Raw genomic sequence first — 20,541 nt, forward strand, 5'->3', positions numbered from 1 at the left:
CTATACCAAAAACAAAAATAAAAATAAATTCAATTGTGGCACAATAGAAAGAGACTATTAATGTGTGTGTGAGAGTAGAATATCTAGTACAGGGTCGCTAGTCAGCTAGTTTTCCAATCCTAATTGTCTTTTGCTTTCTTTGTTTGTCGTGTATAACTATTTAGCAGCTTATTTTATTCTTTAAAATGAATCGGTTTGCTGTACTATCAATTATCATATATTTGTGAAAATCTAAACAGGAGTTGAAGCATTTGATTGGGTTCAGAGGTGCTAATTTTTAACTAGATATGATAACACAATACTAAATTAGTGAATTTGGGTTGATTATTTGTTAATATGAACACAAATATAAAATGACACATTAAACACGAATAATAAATGAAGTGAGTTAGTATTAAACATGTGTAATATGATCATAATATATATTACGATAAACACGTTTAAGTAATATTATACCAAAAGAAACATTGTATAATTATAGAGTTTTAGTTTACATTTTTAGATCACAAGATATGAGTCAACACAAATAAGACAAGAATTATAATTAGTTGAGTCATTAAACAGGTCGAGTTAAGATTTACTATTATTAAACGCGAAAACGACCTTCTACCACAAATTGCCATCTCTAATTGGGTCTAGAGATGACAAAATTTCCGTCATGATTTTAATTAATTAACACAAATTATAATACGTATATAATTATTAATATTTAAAATTCTAAACCTAAAATAATATCTTTAAAATTGTAAGAATTGAATGTTATAAATATATGCATCAGTCACATCGTAATATGATTTTACATTCACAAGAAAATATCTTTTTCAGTCCTACAGTCACTAGTCAGCTAGCTTTCCAATCCTATTTGTACTATACTTTCTTTGTTTGTCGTATAAGTATTTAGCAGCTTATTTTATTTCCTAAAATGCATTGGGCTTAACTGCATTATGCATTTTGCCCATCGATGAAAATCTAAAAAAAACAATGGAGCATTTTGATTCGGCCTCATTGTATTATTTTTTTCTTTAACTAGGTTTTTATTTCACGAGTTTTTCCTAGCTTGTAAGGTTTTAAAAGAGACAACATTATGGAGCGTCCACATTATATCAAAAGATTGTACTAGTTTTCATTCGTTTTGTAACACTGATTTTTCTAATAAGTTTTTAACCGACGATCATATTAATTAAGGGACATCCAAGGAAAGTTGTAATTATTTTAAATTATGTGGCTACAAAGAATTCAATCTCATATAATCATGAGAGTTTATAAGCATAACCGTGATCATCCTAGAGCATATAAATAGATGTCTTATACTAATAAAAAAATTACTCTGAATTCTCCCTATTTCTATAATTCTCTTATTTCTTATAACACAATCTTAATTCATAAACTTTTTTATCAGTGAACCTTCTTTTTTTTTTTTTGGTCAAAATTTATCAGTACCAGTAAACATCAACAGGAACTTTATCATTCAATTCCAGGCGGACAGTGTCACCAAAAAAAAGAATTGATGAGTAGAGTAGAATTATTTCTTACAGAGTTATAGGTTCAACTATTTCTTTACCGTAAACTTGTTTTTTTGTCAACTAGTTCAAAGTTTAAACACTATACAATGACATTTTTAACCGTAAATAAAATATCTAAAAGTCTTTAATGAATGTCAAAAAGGCAAAATTTTAAAATCCAGTATCTTACGTGGTAGTGTGCTTCATTTGTTGTTTTTTTTATCTAACCATAATTTTTTCTTTAAAAATGATTTAACTGTAAATTATTTTTAATATATAAGATAGGGACAGCGTTAGTTACCAAAACAATTTTCACCATTGTTCCCCTTTTACCTTTCAATTTTATTTAGTACCAAATCGATCCTTAAACTTTATCTCTGTGCCAAAATAGTTTTTGTTGTTAGCTCAATTAAACTTTTGTCAAACTTTATCTTTGTGCCAAAACTGTTAAAGCAAATACGTCTGTTAGTAGTGATCAACAATGTTTAGAAAAAATAAGAAACTATACCACCTTATTTTTCAAATTCTAGCTAAGGAAAAACAAATTCAACCGTTGCATAATAAAAAAGATTATTGGTGTGCATGTGAGCTAAAAGTCTAATATTATTATTATTACTCTGAAAAAAAAAAAAGTCTAGTATTAAGTGGGTTGAAAATGATACAAGATTGGTTTTTAGCACATGCATTATTTTTCTTAATTTGTCTTTTTCCACATAAGGGCTGTTGTAGTTTTGCACGTTAGATATTTAAGTGACAAATCTCTGTCAACGGTCCAGCAACCTTTGAAGAATTTCAGTTTCGCCACGTTGGCGAAAGCTCAGTCTTATTTGTATTCTTTGTTGGTCGCGTATGAAGTATAACTATTTGGCAGCTTATTTTATTTCTTAAAATGGATCGGCTTTGTATTATTAATTATACATTGTCCCGTAAGCCCTTTGAAATTGGTCCAAATAGTGAGGAATAGTTGGATAAAATCATAAAAGTTAGGATTAAGTTAACTCGCCAATTCAATTTCCTTCGATCTAAAAAAAAATTTATTTTCCAGAGGACAGATTTTGACTAGATTTAGAGTGACAATTTTTTAAAACAATATGATATCACCACACGAGATTAGCAGATTTGAATTGACAATTTCAAATTTGTAGATCACAAGATGGTCAATACAAACACGATTTTGCTAACATGAATTGTTACCTCTAAGTGAGTTTAAAAATGACAAATTCATTAAAGTGTAATTAATTTATTTAAATTATAACACGTATATAATTATTAATAATATATAATAGGGTTAATTACAATTATATATCTCAACTATACACCATTTTTCAACTTCGTACCTCAATTTCAAAAAGTTGCATTAAGGTACCCGAATTACAAAACTGTGTCAGTTAGGTACATCTGTTAGTCTAGCCGTCAAAAAAGCCGTTATCTAATGACGTGACACATCACTAAAATGCTTCATTTCAATTTAGTACCTCAACTTTACTATATTTTTCAAGTTCATACCTCAAGTTCAAAAACTTGCAAATAAATAAATGTTTTTTAGTTTTTGTCTCAACTTCACCCCAGTTTTTGATCCATCAAATCTCCAGCAAAATTATCAATTTTATACTCATTTTGAAGCTATGAATCTCCTATTTACAACCATATAACAAATTGACAGTTTCGGGTAGCCTACTTTGTGACCAATTATCTCGGGTTTCATAACTCCTTTTTGCATGATTTTTATATGGTTGTAAAGAGATTCATAGCTTCAAAATGAGTATAAGATTGATGATTTTGGTGGAGATTTAATGGGTCAAAAGCTGGGGTAAAGTTGAGATAAAAACTGGAAAACATTTATTTATTTACAAGTTTTTGAACTTGAGGTATGAACTTAAAAAACATGGTAAAGTTGATATACTAAATTGAAATGAAGTTTTTTAGTGGTGTGCCATGTCATCAAATAATGGTCTTTTTGACCACCAAATTAACGGAGGTACCTAATTAACACGGTTTCGTAATTAGTATACCTTAATACAACTTTTTGAACTTGAGGTACCAAGTTAAAAAATAATATATAATTGAGGTATATATTTGTAATTTACCCTATATAATATTATTATAAATATATTATAATTTTAGTGCACCCATCACTTCGCCACGTGGTATTAAGTCCTAATCAAGCCAATATTTTTCCAGTCGAAACGTTGGCTAGCCAGTTAGTTGTCCAATCCCATTTGTACTTTGCCTTCTTTGTTTGTCTTTTTTCGGATAACTATTTTCCAGCTTATTAATTTATTTCCTAAAACGCATTGGGTTCACTGTATTATGCATATTGGCCAAGATTGGTGAAAAGCTAAAAAAACGATGGAGCATTTGATTCGGTCCCATTTTCGTTCACTGCCTTCAATGATTGTGATTGATCGTGTTTTTTACTGGCTGTCGCTGACGCATGCAATGATGCCCATCAACCAAGGCAGCTGCACAGCCTGCACTTGCTTAATTGAACGAGTGAATAACATTAAAAGCAAGCATGATCCATTTCCATTTTTCATCTGACGCCGGACGCAGACAAAAAAACCAATCACGTTTCTGCAACAGTATCAAAGGAAACATTACTACAAACAGTTGGAGGGCGGTTTTTTGATTCTGGGTTGGGCTGAAAGCAAGCAATTGAGCCATCAATCAAAGCATTAAGCATGGCGGATGAGGAGTTTAGAGAGGGGCTGTTGAAGAAGGTGTACTATGATGACTGCCCCGGCTGCAAGGTCGAACAGCGTAAAGACATGGAACGAGGGGTACCCATTCGAATGCTTGTAGCTATTTGGATGATCGTGCTTTCTGCTGGTAAGCCTGCCTTAATGTGCGAGTATATATATATATGTGTGTGTGTGTGTGTATTTTTGAACCAAATCCAAAAGGGTTGTTATGATTCATCTTCATCAATCTATCATGTGGTGTACGTTTCACTTCATTGTTGTTGCCCTGTAATCTGCATGCTTTTGACATGTACGTGTGAAACTCGTTGTTTTGTGGGAATTGGAATGGATTTGCTGAGATGGGTGCTCAGCCATTTGAAATTTCATTGTTTTGTTGGAGAGACTAGTTTTGAAATTGATGTTGAGATTACAAACATGAAAAAGAAAATGAGAAATATGCTGTAAAAGTTTAAGTGCCTAATGGGGTGCCAAGCAGATCAATGCTTTTAGCATTAAGGACAATTTGAAAAGCAGATCAATGGTTCATACTATATGTTGTTATATATATGATAAGAGACTTGCTTGAAAGTTGAAACTTGTAATATGGAGAGTTGATCTGTTTTTGCCTTTCCATGTAAAAGATACCTTTCTAGAATCTTATTATAAGTTGGGTTGCTTTTATAGTTCAGTTGGATTGTCACTCTTCAAGTGATTAATCAAATTTTAAGTATTTATCTCTGCTTTGTAGAATAGCTGATTTGTAAAGTTGCATTACTGCAGCACAGTCAGGTTGTTTACGATTTTGTACTTATGTTTCATACCATTTTTCACTTTGCGATGTCTTCTAATTTATATATGTTTTAACACTGATCTATTATTTTGTGATAATTTTTCAGCGCTGCCAATATCATCTCTATTTCCCTTTCTTTATTTTATGGTGAGTGTATACTTATTTGTGATTCTTGTTACTTTAGTTGTATTTCTAATGAAATAGAAATAGCATGAATGTTAGTTGTCTTTTTAAAGATTATTATTCCTTCCACATTGTTCTATTTAAATTCAGAGGACCTGTATTCTGTGTGTGATTTTCAAAAAATGGGGTAAAAAACCTGCATAGCCTCAATTTTTTAAGAATTCATTTCAGTCATTACGTAATGTAAAAATATTAAGAAAATGCTTAAGGAGATATACCCAGTTGTAAAGCCTTTTAAACTTTGCTAAGTGCAAGAACTGCTGAAGAATTAGAATATTTTTCCACCCACCAATCTCTTCCATTACCTTTCAATTGAATCTTGAAAGTACAGCTGGACTTTCTATTATGACCTTGATCTTTGAAATGAACACAATATTCAAATTGTCTCTAACGAACAACCTGTCCTCTGAAGCAGTAGAGCACTATTTTTATATTCCAATCCCACCTGAACTAGAATGTGAGTTGTCCCTGATTCTATTTTATTTGTTATGTTAAACTAGTCTAGTTATTTGTTCATTATCTTAAGAAACCTTAATAAATGCATCTTTGTCATGGTATATATGGGAAGCTGATGGATTTAACTAAAACGTTTTGTAAGAAATGAAAATTTTCTTCTCTTTGTTCACTTGTTGTTCTGCTTTCTCCCTCTTATGCTTAATAAACACTTTATGAAAAATACAACCTTCAGAACCCGTTGAGTTCTACTTAATATCTTCAAGATTCCAAAATAGAACTTTGATTGATTATTGTTTTCAGATCAGGGATTTTCATATTGCAAAAAGAGAGGAAGATATTGGCTACTATGCTGGGTATGTAGGTGAGTTTACTGTCAGTACTAACCTTTCTTGGTGATGACTTCATTTAATCCTCACATTTAGTTCTTTAATAAGTGTTCTTGAAGAAGTTCCATATATTGTGAAGGGTCTGCGTATATGCTTGGCAGAGCTCTTACATCAGTTGTTTGGGGAATAGTGGCTGATCGCTATGGTCGCAAACCTGTCATAATAATAGGGACTGTTGCAGTGTTAGTTGCTTCTCTTTTGCAATTGAGTTTCTATTTGATGTTTTCTCTTAAGACGTTTCATATTGGCATTTTTGTAATGAATTGGCTCAGGGTTATTTTCAACACTCTCTTTGGACTTAGTGTAAATTTTTGGATGGCCATTGCTACAAGATTTCTTCTTGGATGTTTGAATGGTTTACTTGGACCAATAAAGGTGTCATACTCTACTATATATGATTATCAATAATGTCATTGTAAGTCTGCAACCATGTATGTAATGTCATGGCTACTTTCCATATATGATTTAACTGCATGACCAGGCATATGCAAGTGAAGCCTTTCGGGAAGAACACCAAGCTTTAGGGATGTCAACAGTAAGCCACCTTGGCCTCTGTATTCTACGTACAGGTTCTTATAAGTGTACTACTACGACATCATCAGAGTTGAGAGCTATGATTTGTTTTCAGGTTAGCACAGCGTGGGGTATTGGATTGATCATTGGCCCAGCTTTGGGAGGTTTCTTTGCCCAGGTAATTCTACTTGTACTTTCATGTGAGGAAATACACTTCAGAAAATCTCTGGATGTGTGTGTATCTGGCATGCTCATTATTTGATATGTCCTCGTTTGTGTATGAATTTTGGTGCAATTATTTTATATTCTTAATAGATTCCATGATGAAAGGCATTGTGTAGTTATTCTTTTACTCTTATTGGAATTACCGTGGAATTTTGCGTTAGTGACTCAATATGTGTGATACAGTGGGAGAGATGTCTCATCAAAGTAAGAAAACATTCGTTAGCGGACCTACAGGTTGGGCCGAGGCTCTGCGCTCTTTCTTTCTGTGTGGGACAAAAATTACATGTACAGACAAGGGAAAATTTTCAGGTAAGGACGTCCGCATTTTTTCAAAATGTGCGAACGACGACACAGTGCTGACATGGGGTAGACACTGTGTCGACACACATGACATGTGCTGCAGCAAGTTTTGGAATTTCGTGTCGTCGTTCGCACCATGCGGACGTCCTTACCTGAGAAGGACTGTACAGACAAGAAACCACTTCAGTTTCAGATTTTTGATAAAAGGATTGAGAAATGTAAATGGGTAAAAATCACAATTGAATAAAGGTAAATTTCTGATTTAGTTTCTCACTAAGTAAAACAATGATTCAAGTACTACAACCATGGAATCTGGGGTTTGATAAAGAGGGATTGTGCTTTTAAAAGTTTGATGCCTACTAATGAAACAAAGTATCATCAATTGTTACAAGCTTAAACCACAGAACAAAAAGAGTTATTTAACTTCAGCAGCATAAGACTTTAAACAATGCTGTTTCTGTTCTCCACTGACAGCATTTCTTCGTGAAACTCCCTAAATAGCTAACATTTGATATATGAGATGTTTCTATATAGAAGATTCAAGAGTAGGTGCTGAAAAATTACACAAATCTGAAGCTCCCACCTCCTAAGCATGTGTGGAAGGGAACCCAAGAGCAAGAAGTAGTATCATCTAAGCTAGGATGGTGTGTCACTAAAATCTTGAATGAGTCATAAGTCTTTCACATGTAGAGGAGTAAGCAAGATGAGGTGTCACTAGAACTTGGGACTTAATTGTATGGCTTTAAGCCAGCATGAGGTGTCACTAAGATCTGGAATTAATTGTAAGGACTCTTCATATAACTCTAAACTAAAATTAAGTTCCTGAAATTGCAAAGCAACACCTATAATTCTGGGATTTGAACAGTTATATGCATTTTACAGACTATTAATCATGACTTAAATTTAATATATACTTGTGATAAACCACATAGTCTGTTCTGAATTAGTACAGGGGTTGAGGTTTGAGAAGGTCGTTTCTTGAAAGAATAGGTTAAAAGGAGAAAGTAATGGCTGACTTTCCAGAGTACAGGTAAAGAAAATCATGGGGCACGAGATGATTTAGTAGTTCAAGGTTTTTTTTTTTTTTTTTTTTTTTTTTGAGGGAGTTAATTGAAGGTTAAAGGTTGTGGGACTGTTGGGGTTTATGGTTTTGGTTGGGGAAGTGAAGGCTCTGCGTTGGGTAGCAGAGAGGCAGGAACTCCTAATTAATCGACTAATAAATTAACTCGAAGGGGTAAAATTCTGTCCCTTCAACTAAAGTACTAATGAAGTGACCAATTAGTATGTTCCATGTCTTGACATTATGAAATTATCAAAATGCTCTGGACTCAATAAGCTTAAACAACTGAAGTCCAAACAGTCTACCATGGACACTTGCTTTTTTTGCAATGATAAAGTGCTATTGCGACAGGATAGAAGTAACAGACGTTGAGTTCCAAGATTTTTAATCTATATTTAAAAGTTTCAGTACTGATGAAAAATACGCAAAATAAACTAGCAATTATGAAAAACTTAAGTGAAGAAGACATATATGATAGAACTGACTATGATTTCACAGTTGTTCCTCCAGATAATTATGAAAATATTTTTAGTTGGACAGTGGTATTCTAACAAAAAACAGAAAATACAAAATTTTGGTATCCCGGAGTATGATATAGAAAAAAAAAATGTAAACAGTCAAACATTCTACAAATTGAGTGTGGAGTGTAGACATCAAATTTACTGACTTGCAAAAATGGATATGAAAAATAATTATTAGAGAAGGTCTTCATGGACATGCGAGCTGGCTGATTTGTGGATGAGACAAGATCTTCTACTTAGTCTCGAAAAATTTATATAAAAGAGATTTTGTTAGCTTATCATTGCTTATGAGTTATGACATGTATAATAAATTGAGCAGTGCAAATAATAATGTGATATGAATCAATGCGACATTTAATTTGAACTTACTTTATTTGATTAGTTAATTTCTTTATTCAATAAATCTTGTGTTCATTGAATCAATTGATTTATTTATGATTTGCATTAGATTAAATGAACAATGATTTTAGTTTTCCTCCATTCTCTCTGATTATAAACTGTGGCTCTACTTTGTTGAATAATAAATTGATATATTTTTTTTTTCAGTATCTGGATATTTAAGTAAAAAGCAAGCAACAAGAACTTTGACTTTCTATGAAAATATCCATGATCCAAAATTTTTTTTCAAGTAATTTTCATTTCTTGTTTTTCTAATCCCTCTCTCTCCCAAGATGTATAGGGTCTTGTAACGGTGCTCATAGAATACCAAAAGGATTTTCTTCATGCTCAAACAAGTTCTGAATAATAATATGATGACTGTTCAGATCTATTGGACACCAAAGAAGAGATTAATCTAATGCTTTATTTTTGTCCTAGTTGATCTCTCTCTCTCTCTCTCTCTCTCACCTATTTGTTTTCTAGATAATTAATCAAATGTTTCTGAACAATCTTTTTATGCAGCCAGCAGAGAAATATCCCAATATATTTTCCCAACACTCTATATTTGGGAGGTAAGTGAGTTTCAACTGCTTATTTTTAAGTATGTTGCAGTGAGATTGTCAAATTTCAGCATTTTTATTATTGTTTGATTGTTCAAAATGTGAAATGGTGATGCAGGTTTCCATACTTCTTGCCTTGCCTATGTATATCATTTTTTGCATTTGGAGTAACTATTGCTTCTTTCTGGCTGCCGGTACATATCTCAGTTTATTCCTTTGTGTTGATGAATCTCCACTTAAATGTTCAATATTCACCTACATTTTATTCTTCTTGCTGTTGTTTTTTTCCTCTTAATCTCTTATTATCACAAACATAACATGCATATAAGATCATCTTTTTTAACTTCTCATGAGTCATGAACATCCAAAGTTTTATCTTTCAATTTGGACTATCAGTTCTATATTTAAAATTTAAAATCTTTAAAAGTTCTACCTTTTTTTCTGTCTTAAATTTTTGGAACTTCATCTATGTGGCACAAATTACTTTTGGTGACTTGAATCAATTTTAGGGAGTTTAATTTATATGGCACAAATTACTTTTGAAATACTAGATGCAGTCTCTGTTCATGAAAAATATCAAGGCTAAAGCTGGGCTGGTTACTTTGTTCCCTTTTAGATCAGGGTAATGGACTTGCCTAATTATCTCATAATTTACTGTTAGATTATCTGATAGAGTCCGGCTTAAATCCTTTTTATTTAGAGTCAATCAATTGCTTAGTATTTTATTTTCACTAATTTCTGGGCCAACAACATGTCATTCTTTTAATCACTTTAGGCATAATTTATGTCCTTTTAATCTTAGTTAGAGTCCTATAATATCTCTTGAGATGCTGCGTGGCATATCATCATGGAATAAAAATCTCTTGTTTTTGCTTATGTGGTGGGTTGGGGTTTGGGAGAATTAGGGTCTTCATTATGTTAAAAAGTGAAGTTTGTTGGTTTACCACTATTCCCGAAAACTTAAGCTGTTAGGATGTAGGCCAACAATTGTTTTATATTCTAACAGTCCTCACATGTGGGTCTCTCTGCACCATTAGAGCCCAACATGTGGAATTCAACTTACATTGGGAGGATTAAATTATAGGGATTCACAAAATTGTTTTATATTCCAACAAAAAGAAAATAAGGGGTTTGCTTTGTGAAAATATTGGAGCAGTTGCTGATATTTAGATGATAGTAGTTGATTTAATGGCCAAAGGATGTAGGAAAACTCTAGGTTTTAGGGATTTGGGTAACCAAAGGGTTTTTTTTCGCGGACGCACATGGATAGAAAAAAAAGGAGAAATTTATTGCTGTTCTAAGAGTAGGACTATGAACAATACTTATGATGAATACCTATGTGAATAATAAAGAAAATATGGAGGAAGAAAGATGAAAGAGAGATGAGGAAAGGAAAGTGAACTCTAGTCACACATGCCTTTGATAATCCAAACTCACAATTTTGTTAATGAAAGCCTACCGATCTATATACTTACAGAGATTCTAGCTGGTTTTTCTTGATTTTTTGAAGGATTTGGACTACCAGTCCTAATTGACTAAGAAATTAGACTACAGGCTGCATATAAAGACTCATAAACTAAATTAGACTCGTATATTTTTTCCCCTAATCAGACTCATATATTAATACTTGTAATAATATGAATATGTCATGAATCTTGTCCTTTCTATTTCCTTAGCTTTCATAGTCTTTATTTGAATTTCCTTGATGCTCCCCCAAGGATAGAGAAACTAATAAAACTTGATTCATCTTCATTATATATGTTATATATGTGGAACATGCTTACATTAAGGACTTGTTGAAACTACAAGTATTAATTGCATAGTTCCTATATCTGGATTGTTGCAGGAAACTCTACACAATCACAATGGAAATGCTAGATTACAGGATGATTCATTTGAAGCTTTGGAAACTGCATCCTGTGGCTCAGATGGAAATGAAAGAAAACAAAAAACTGAAGAACAAATACCTAAAGAAAGCCTCATAAAGAATTGGCCCTTAATGTCATCAATCATCGTTTATTGTGTTTTCTCACTTCATGACATGGCTTATTCAGAGGTAACTTTTATACCTTTTTTTATATAAAACGTTTAACAATTCAGACATGCTTGACTTCAAAACTGAGAGATATTTTATAAACAACATAAAATCCATGATTACATCATGGTTTTCTTCTTTATAGCAAGATATAGATTTTGTGAACACATTACATAAACCTCTCACCTTGACCTCATCTCAATCTATATGCATGTATGCACACCATGACAACCATCCATGGTAAACACTTGCTATTTTCTGACCAAGTCCTAAAATAAAAATCTCTTCAACTTTCAAAGCACAGAAATATTGCTTCTATACAAACCTCAGTTCCACAACCTATCAACAGAACCAAGTCCAACTCCTCTAGTATCTGTATCCCCTCTCAGTTTGAATACTAAATGTAAATTACATGCCATTCATTATATTTCTCTTTGCATACCACATTCCAATTCAGCACCTATCAAAATAACTAATAGTTCAACCAAAGAAAATAAAACCCAACTTTTCCTCTTTTTCCTATTTGGCTGTTGTTTACCCACATCACTCTTCTTCCCCTCATTGATTTATGCCTCTCTTGGCTTCATATCACACAGCAGTAAAGGGGGTAGGGACTGAAGGAATTTTTCCTCTCCTCTATTTACTAAATTCATAATAACCCCAAAATTAAGGAGAGAAAAATTTAGCTCTCTCTGTCTCTGTTTCTGTCTCTGTCTCTCTGTCTCTCTCTCTTTATAGTGGAAACCCACTGCAGGAGATCCAATTTTTGTCCTTCTATCTCCTCATCTTTCCTTCTTTTTCTACCTCAACATTTGTCCTTTTTATCTCCTCATCTTTCCTTCTGTCCGATTACGTGTTTAAATGCATATACTATAGGAGATTCTTTCTTTCATGCTGAGACATTGGTTTCTTCCATTTCATCAAAAGATATTGTGGGGTTGTTTACGTAAATTTATGGTAGTTTGATGACAAACTGCATAACATGGTTAGGTTTCACCTTTATTTGTCACCTCACTGCAAAGAACAAAAAACCTCACTTACCAATTTCAACTGTAGTGTAAGCACCAGTAGGATTTTAGTGCTGCTGTATAACGCTATCCGTATGAGAAAAATTCTAATTTTGCATACCAAATACTTTTATTATGATGATTGTTGAATTTTGGTTAACTTTATGGTGCTCTTTTTATTTTTTATTTTTTATAGGAACAAACTTTTATTAATATGAAGAGAGTGGTGCAATACAATGGATAAGATATCCACTAAGCTTAAAAAGCTAAAACATACAGCAACTAACTATACCAGCTACATACCAAATACAGCAATTAGAAAAAGCAGAAAAAATAACAAACAGCTGCATTCCAATCTAAAAGCAATGCAGAAAAAAGCAATATCCCTAAAAGCTGAGGAAGATGAAGCCCATAATGATGCCCAAAAACAAACTCTCTCCCTAGATGGTAGAATTTATGATATTTCTTTATGATTCCCTCACTTATCATTTATTCTTCTTCCACTATCCCCCCTCTTTCTCTCTCTCATTTATCTCTAACCATTTAAATGGCAATTAAGTGAGACCAATTATTTATTTATTTTTTTCAAAAATAGATATTTTCATTATGGGCTGTGAGTCCTCGAAAGTTTGGGGGTTTAAGCTTTTCAACTGAGGATGTTGGTGAAGTTCTTTCAATCTCAGGTAATATTTGATATGCCATTTGCTTATACGTTAATCACATTATGTATTGTATACATTGAGGTCATAAGATTTCACTCCTATTATTAAAACTCATATTCTCTGACGAAGCTAAAATTCTGTTGAAACCTGGCACACTAATTTTTAGCAAGCTTATGATTGTTTTTTGATCAGAGAGAAAAGTAACACCTAATGTTGTTATAAGCTTGAAATATAATGAATATTTTCTTAAAATTACTGGTGCATGGTCCCGAAATTTGAATTTTACATTGTCTTTATTGCACTACTATTATGACTCTTCTAGGGAACTATTCTCTAAATTTGACAGCTCTGAATAGTATATCATGCTAAAACTTGTCTTGGGTATTTACTTTATAATGTTTGAACAGGTGTGTTTGCATAGCATTGTAGTAATTTAGTTACACTGGGTGCAGTTACAATTTCTGGTTTATGTGAATTATCTGTGTTTGTTTCCATGTATACAATTATACTGTATTTCATTGTTCCATTCATAATTAACTACATATGCTGAATAATGTCTGACAACTAAATCGACTTGTAGGTTTTGGTCTTTTTGCCTTTCAAATTTCTCTATACCCATATGTGGAAAAGATTCTTGGTCCTGTAATGATTGCACGCATTGGAGGGGTAATTTTCAGCTCCTGATCCCTGTGCATTTATTGTACCTTCTGCATTTTTGTTTGTCATAAATGACCTTTGACTTAATTCCTGGGGACTTACATGGTTCTTTACGTTTGTAATTTTCTGGCACATGATTCCATATGCAGGTTCTAGCCATACCTCTGTTGTCAAGCTACCCCTTTATAGCAATGTTGTCTGGGTTCACCCTCTCTTTGGTGTTAAATTTTGCATCTCTGCTGAAGAATGTCATGTCTGTAAGTGCAATATGACTTTAAGACCTCTTTTTAGCTAACCCACTGAATTGTGTTACTGATGTATCATTAGTAGTTCTGATTATGTTGTTAGTGACAATTTCTAGTCTAGACAATTGAGTGAATTATTTCTAAGCATAAGAAAACAAGATCTTTTACTTGCTTTAAGTAGACATGGCATGGCTGAATGAAAGATGGATTCTAAGAAACCATGGTATTTAAAAGTCAATGCCAAAGGCCAACTATAGGTCTACAAAGCCGAACAACCACATAAGCATACATAATTTTCTCACAGCCTGCTCACATGCACATAGGGTGCTCAAGAATTTTGTAGTTATGTATTGTATTATGTACTAGATAATTAAGCATCTCAAATTTAATCTATTGTTAGGTACTTCAACATGAAGCAATTTAATTAGCTTACTCGATTTGATTTCCTGTGTGCTCTATGGCTGGAAGCCTCTATAGTTGTTGGAGAAGCTTTGTTTGTTAGCATATACTTCACATTAGCTTTCCTGAGAGTCTAGGAAGGCTTCACTGTTGTTTCCTTTATTTTTTTATTTGTTTACTTGTTTATTTTTAATATACTAACGTGAAAACACAATACACATATGCATTAATAAGAACATATATTGTACTCTTTTGGTGATTCTATGGAAACATAAATTAAAGCAGTATTTTTTTGAGAGTTGATTCAAAATTTATTGCCCCTGCTCCTTTGTCTCACTCTCTCTCTCTCTCTCTCTCTCTCTCTCTCTCTCTCTATCTTCTTTATCACTAATTTTCTCAGGAGCTCTTTCCTATTCTCTTTCCACAATTTTCAAACTCTTCCCTACTTTAGTGTTCAATTCTCAGAAAAATCATCTCAAGTTTATTTAATATGAATCAGTATGAGATTGGCTCTTCTTTTCCTTTATATCCTTGCAACCTGCTAGTTCCGTTGCCAACACTTATCCACTTTCAGCTTCTAAATAAATTATTGGGAAGCCTTTAAAACCTAGGAATCCAAGGCTGTCCTACATCATATTGGGAGTCACTACTTGCGATCAAGTTTACAGTTGATCTTGTATATGTAATAAAAGCTGCACAGTATATGGTACAGGCTGTAAAATGGTTTTACTGCAAGTTTTTTTTTTTTGTTTGCAGAGATGTACTAAGAGTAAAATTGTTTGTATTCCTGTTTGTGGTGTTTTATGTTAGAAAGGCCAACCCTGGCTAAGTGATTAGTTCTCATCACTCTTCCCTTCTTACCTTTGTCGTTGTTGACGAGTTCAATTTTCCTCACTACCGATAACCATGGTGCACCATTCCGGTCCCACTCATCATACACCATGTGTTAGTATGTTACACATTTTAACTGTTGTTAAAATATGTAATAGATGCAATCACATATGTTAATCATGATGTAATATGTGACACATTATTGGTGGGATGGTAAGGATTCACCATGGTTAAAGGTGGTGAGAAAAATACACTTGTTGTAGACAATGATATGGTATTTGAGAAGAATACAGGTTTTCTTCCAAGGAACTACTTCAGTAATCACAAAACATATAGAGAACAAGTGGAATGGAAGGGAGTTTTGAACTGAGCTTCCACTAGTTTTCCATATTCATTGTAATGAAAGCAAAGTTGAATAAGACAAAATTTTCAGATGTTTATTTTTTTGCCATCTTTTTAAGGTGTAAGCGAACATGCTTCTAGGAAAAAGTACTTCTAAATTCTAATGACCTATTCTTGCACTAAATCATGTAGTTAGTTTTTTTGTTTTAATAAATTTATAAATTTATAATTTTATTAATTTTCATTTCCTTTTCTTCCAAGGCAATACCACAAAACTTATAGAGAGGCCTCTCTATGTATAATGGAACAAACTTACATTAATTATCAATCATACATCACTCACCATTGTACCATTTATATTGTTAACAAAAGACAAGGAAACACATGGTCTTTTTGTAGTTTATAGTGAAGTATCTTTTAACTGATTTGCATGCCTTAAGCTGTGGTCTTCCATTGTCTTCTCTTCTGTGTATTGTGTTCTTTTAACTTTCAAAATTTTCTTTGTAATTAGATTGCGGTTGTAACTGGCCTGTTCATTCTCCAAAACAAAGCTGTGGTAATTTATTCTTAAATTAACTAGTTCAACTTTTTTTTCCCTTTTCTTCTTTAAGTCAATGATATTATTGCTTTTCAACTATAGCATGCATCTTCACTTTGTCATGATTAAACAACAGGACCAACACCAAAGAGGTGCTGCTAATGGAATTTCTATGACTGCAATGTCTCTCTTCAAGGCAATTGGTCCAGCTGGTGGTGGTGCAGTGTAAGTTTAGCTTTTCTTTGCTTATAGGTGATGTTTGAATCTATGAATTGGTTATATTAATGATTCTGAAGCTGTGGTGATTCTGTTATACGATATTTCTTGTTTTTAATTATTACACAGAACACTAAAACTTGGTTCTGTTGCAAAATTCTTTGCTGATAGTCTGATACTATTAAATTACGTATATCTTATACGTTTTTTTTTTTAACATATGTTTGGAGTTTACTGGTGTTGATTTTTGAATATACCAGCTAATGCAAGTTTACAAGCATTACAATATTAGAGCTTTATTTTATAAGTTTAGAGGCACTGCATATAATTCATGTGCTATAGATTCATGAAGTATTTTTAAAAGAGAAAATTTTAGCTAAAGGACTCCAACTATACCCCATGTCCCTATTCAGGACATGAATTTCACTTAGTGTTAACTAAGAATTGAAACTTCATTTTGTGTCAATTAAAGATCTTGTTTTTTTTTTTTTTTTTTTAGTTTTTATCTCAACTTTGGCCCAATGTTGGACCCATAAAACCTCCACCAAATTCAGCAAACTTATACTGAGTTTAAAGCTATGCATCTCCTTTTAACAACCATATAAAAATCATTTAAATCGGACCTTTAAAACTCCAGATAATCAGCCCCAAAGAAGGGTATCCGAAATTGTCTAATTGGACCTCTGGGAAAATATTTGGAAAATTGGACAGTTTCGGGTACCCTACTTTGGAGCCGATTATCTAGAGTTGTAGAGGTCCAATTTGAGTGATCTTTATATGGTTGTAAAAAGGAGATGCATAGCTTTAAACAAATTATAATTTTTCTGAATTTGGTGGAGGTTTGATGGGTCCAACGTTGGGCCAAAGTTGAAATAAAATTTGAAAAAAACAGGATCCTTAATTGACCCAAAATGAAAGTTTTAGTCCTTAGTTGGCACAAAGTGAAATTCATGTCCTGAATAGGGATATGGGTTATAGTTGAATTCCTTTAGCTAAAATTTTTCCTTTTTTAAAATTTTGTTTTCTTTTGTTAATCATGATTTCGTCTCGACAGGTTTTCTTGGGCACAAAAACGCCAGGATGCTGCCATCCTACCTGGTATGATACTCAACTAAATTTTCATCATGGCTTTTTGCTTGCTATACAGTTGTGGATATATATTTTTTTTTAAATGTCTGCATATACATTAGTTATAGTCTTAGAGATTTTTACCATCACTTGGTGGTTCCGAAAGATTAATGAATCAGGAGAAATCAAACACATAAAAGATGTTTCACCTTTTTAGTATATCATAAGCTATGTTATTCATTTTCAATTAAGGACATAAAAAATGCTTTATCTCAATTATTGGGTTTGAAAAAAATGTTTTAAATTCCTACTATATATTTATATGTATATATCACTATTAGTTTTATCTTCTTTTTACTACATTTCTAATATTTTTATTCAAAATTTGAAACTAAAGGGAAAAGAAAGAAAAAGAAAAGATGGACTAGATGGTGAGATATCTTAAAAAAATAAATAAATTATGTGAACCTGGAAGAAACAAAAAGGAAAACAAATTTAATGGAGACAATTATATTAATGTAGTAGCTCCTAGAATAGGAGCCAAGTGGAACTTTCCTAAACTACTCTAATTACAGATCCCCAAGTTACTTCAGATGTATGTATCGATTATAAAGAATGCCATTACTTCAAAAGTGAAAATGCTTCAAATGAACTCATATCCGGTTATACAGTGTTTATAAGGATCACAATCATGTCACTATGTCTACGGTAAATGTTTGTCTCACCATCACTAGGTAGAAGATTAGGAAGAGAATGGGGGATCAAAAGATTATTCCTCGTTGACCTACTATATATATATTATATGTTTATGTGCACGTAATTGTGCACAGGAATGCATGAAAGCTTGCCTTGAGTAGGGCACGATTACAAAAAAATAAAATAATGAGAATTTGGAATGAAAGTCCTTCACCATTATCATTTTTTTTATAATTTGTAGTCTTGTTGTCAATTATAAAGAAAAGAGTTGCACGGTATGTTGAGACTTACTAAATTTGAATTCCTAAAAGGATATTACTGAATCAGATTAAGAAAAATGCATAAATGAATTTGAAGTCTTCAATTTTTGTTGCAGCAGTTATCCTAGTTTCTCAAATTCAGTCAATATTGTGACTATTGTTTCATACCAGATTAGCAATTACAGAGCCAATTTACTGGCAGTTTGTAAGGTTTAGAAACTTTACCACTTCATATGTGATTGCAGGTAACCAGATGGTTTTCTTCATCTTGAATCTGGTTGAGGCAATTGCAGTTTTGATGACATTTAAGCCATTCCTTACCGTACGATGAATAGATAGAGATAAATGCAAATGGAAGTCCATGCCAAGTCTAAAGAAAATTCTTCGACATAATTATGGACAGTTAATTTTATGCATTATAGTTGTCCAATCATAGACGTACCAAGGTTATACCTTATTAGGGAGAAATATTGTCATTCTTCAACGGGAAGACTAACCTGGGCATTTATGTTGTATGTGAATGAACAATCCTTTTAGGAAAATATTTTTAGCATTATAACAGTTTAGTGAAAGTATTCGGTGGCAATTAAGCAACTAGTGTATTCGGTTTTTCCAGATTTTTTTCCTGTATGATATATTTTGGCTATATATGGAGATTGAAGATTTTTGGTGATCTAGATTCTTCTCCCAATTAAATGAAGTTTACATATGTGCACCAAATAATACAAAAGGTTCTCATGTTGTTTAGCGATGAAAAATGTGAAGACTATAGATTTTTGAAAATTTAATATTAATGCTGATTTGATGTTGATATAGTTTTGATGTGTTAAATTGTTTGGTTGATTTTATGCATGTTGACTTTTTTATTATTATTATTATTATTATTATTATTTTAACTAAAACTTGATGTAGCATGATAGAAGAGAAAATATAATTTTCTAGTTGTTTTTACTTGTGTTATTTTCACTTTGTGTAAATAGTTATTTTAGATCCAAACATAAGGCTCATTTCTTTTTAGTTTGAACAGCCCAAAAGGTGAAAAGGAGATGCCCCAGTCCTGCATCATCTTGTTCTTGTCTTCTTCCCTTTTACTTATCTCCATAAAAATCCTCTTCTGCAGTGCTCACAATTAGAGGTTTCTTCTTTTCAACCTCAACCTCTAAGTTAGGTATTTTCTTATTCTTATTTGTGTTTTATATTTTTCTCTTTTATTTATTTTTTTTTTTGTTACCGAAAGTAAAAGTTTGTTTCAATTTTTCCTCTATATAGTAGGTAAGTTATATAAATATTGGGTGTTTAACATGTTAATAATATTTAGGTTTTTATATGTTGACCTTCATATTTGTTAACGATTTTTTTTGAATTAGATGCTGGTGACATCAAATTTATGGAAATAAAAACAGTGAAATTCTAATGTATTTCCATTATTTATAGCAAGGGGCAAAATGTATAGGCAACAGTTACTCAAAGCTATCAAGTTCTGTTAGTCATTCGGTTGTATTTTTGAATTTATGTTGCTGTAGCTTTGTATTTGACTAAGTTTAGGATATGTGATAACTCTTTGCCTTATCTTTGGTCTTCCATGTTTATAGCTAACTTTAGTTAATTGGTTTCCTGGCTGCTTCTGTATTTAAACTTCGTTCAATCAATGAATAATAAGTGAGTTTATTCCACAACACTTCAATATCTTTTACATGGTATTAGAGCCTCACGGTCCTACTATCTCTATTATTTTTCTTTTCTAAACCAAATGGCCACCGTAACTCTCAACCCCTCCAATGCATCTCAACTTATTTCCATTAACATTTCTGCCCAAGCTCCACTCAAACTCACCAGTACCAACTATCTCTCTAGGAAACTCCAATTTCACACTCTTTTCATTGGGTATGATCTCTTTGGATACATAGATGGCTCAAAACAATGTCCACCTCCCACCCTTACAGAAAACAACGTAACACCTCCCACCCTTACATAAAACAACGTCACCACACCCAATCCAGCCCACACCTCTGGGTCCGTCAGGACCAACT

General features: G+C 32.6%; 1 protein-coding gene across 1 annotated transcript; it reads left to right on the top strand.

Annotated features, from left to right (window-relative positions):
- The first annotated feature begins 3,849 nt into the window (after positions 1-3,849).
- Positions 3,850-19,186, top strand: LOC147291515 (protein ZINC INDUCED FACILITATOR-LIKE 1-like). The gene is made up of 17 exons (XM_086235373.1): positions 3,850-4,331; positions 5,080-5,120; positions 5,913-5,973; positions 6,078-6,180; positions 6,271-6,373; positions 6,480-6,533; positions 6,627-6,689; positions 9,518-9,567; positions 9,674-9,749; positions 11,402-11,611; positions 13,193-13,280; positions 13,840-13,925; positions 14,066-14,173; positions 16,245-16,289; positions 16,408-16,496; positions 17,542-17,585; positions 18,757-19,186. The coding sequence occupies exons 1-17, from the start codon at positions 4,184-4,186 to the stop codon at positions 18,840-18,842; spliced, it is 1,455 nt and encodes a 484-aa protein (XP_086091499.1). The 5' UTR covers positions 3,850-4,183; the 3' UTR covers positions 18,843-19,186.
- Positions 19,187-20,541: the final 1,355 nt, after the last annotated feature.

Source organism: Dryas octopetala, chromosome 3, assembly GCF_963921425.1.
Source record: "Dryas octopetala chromosome 3, drDryOcto1.1, whole genome shotgun sequence".
Lineage (NCBI taxonomy): Eukaryota > Viridiplantae > Streptophyta > Magnoliopsida > Rosales > Rosaceae > Dryas > Dryas octopetala.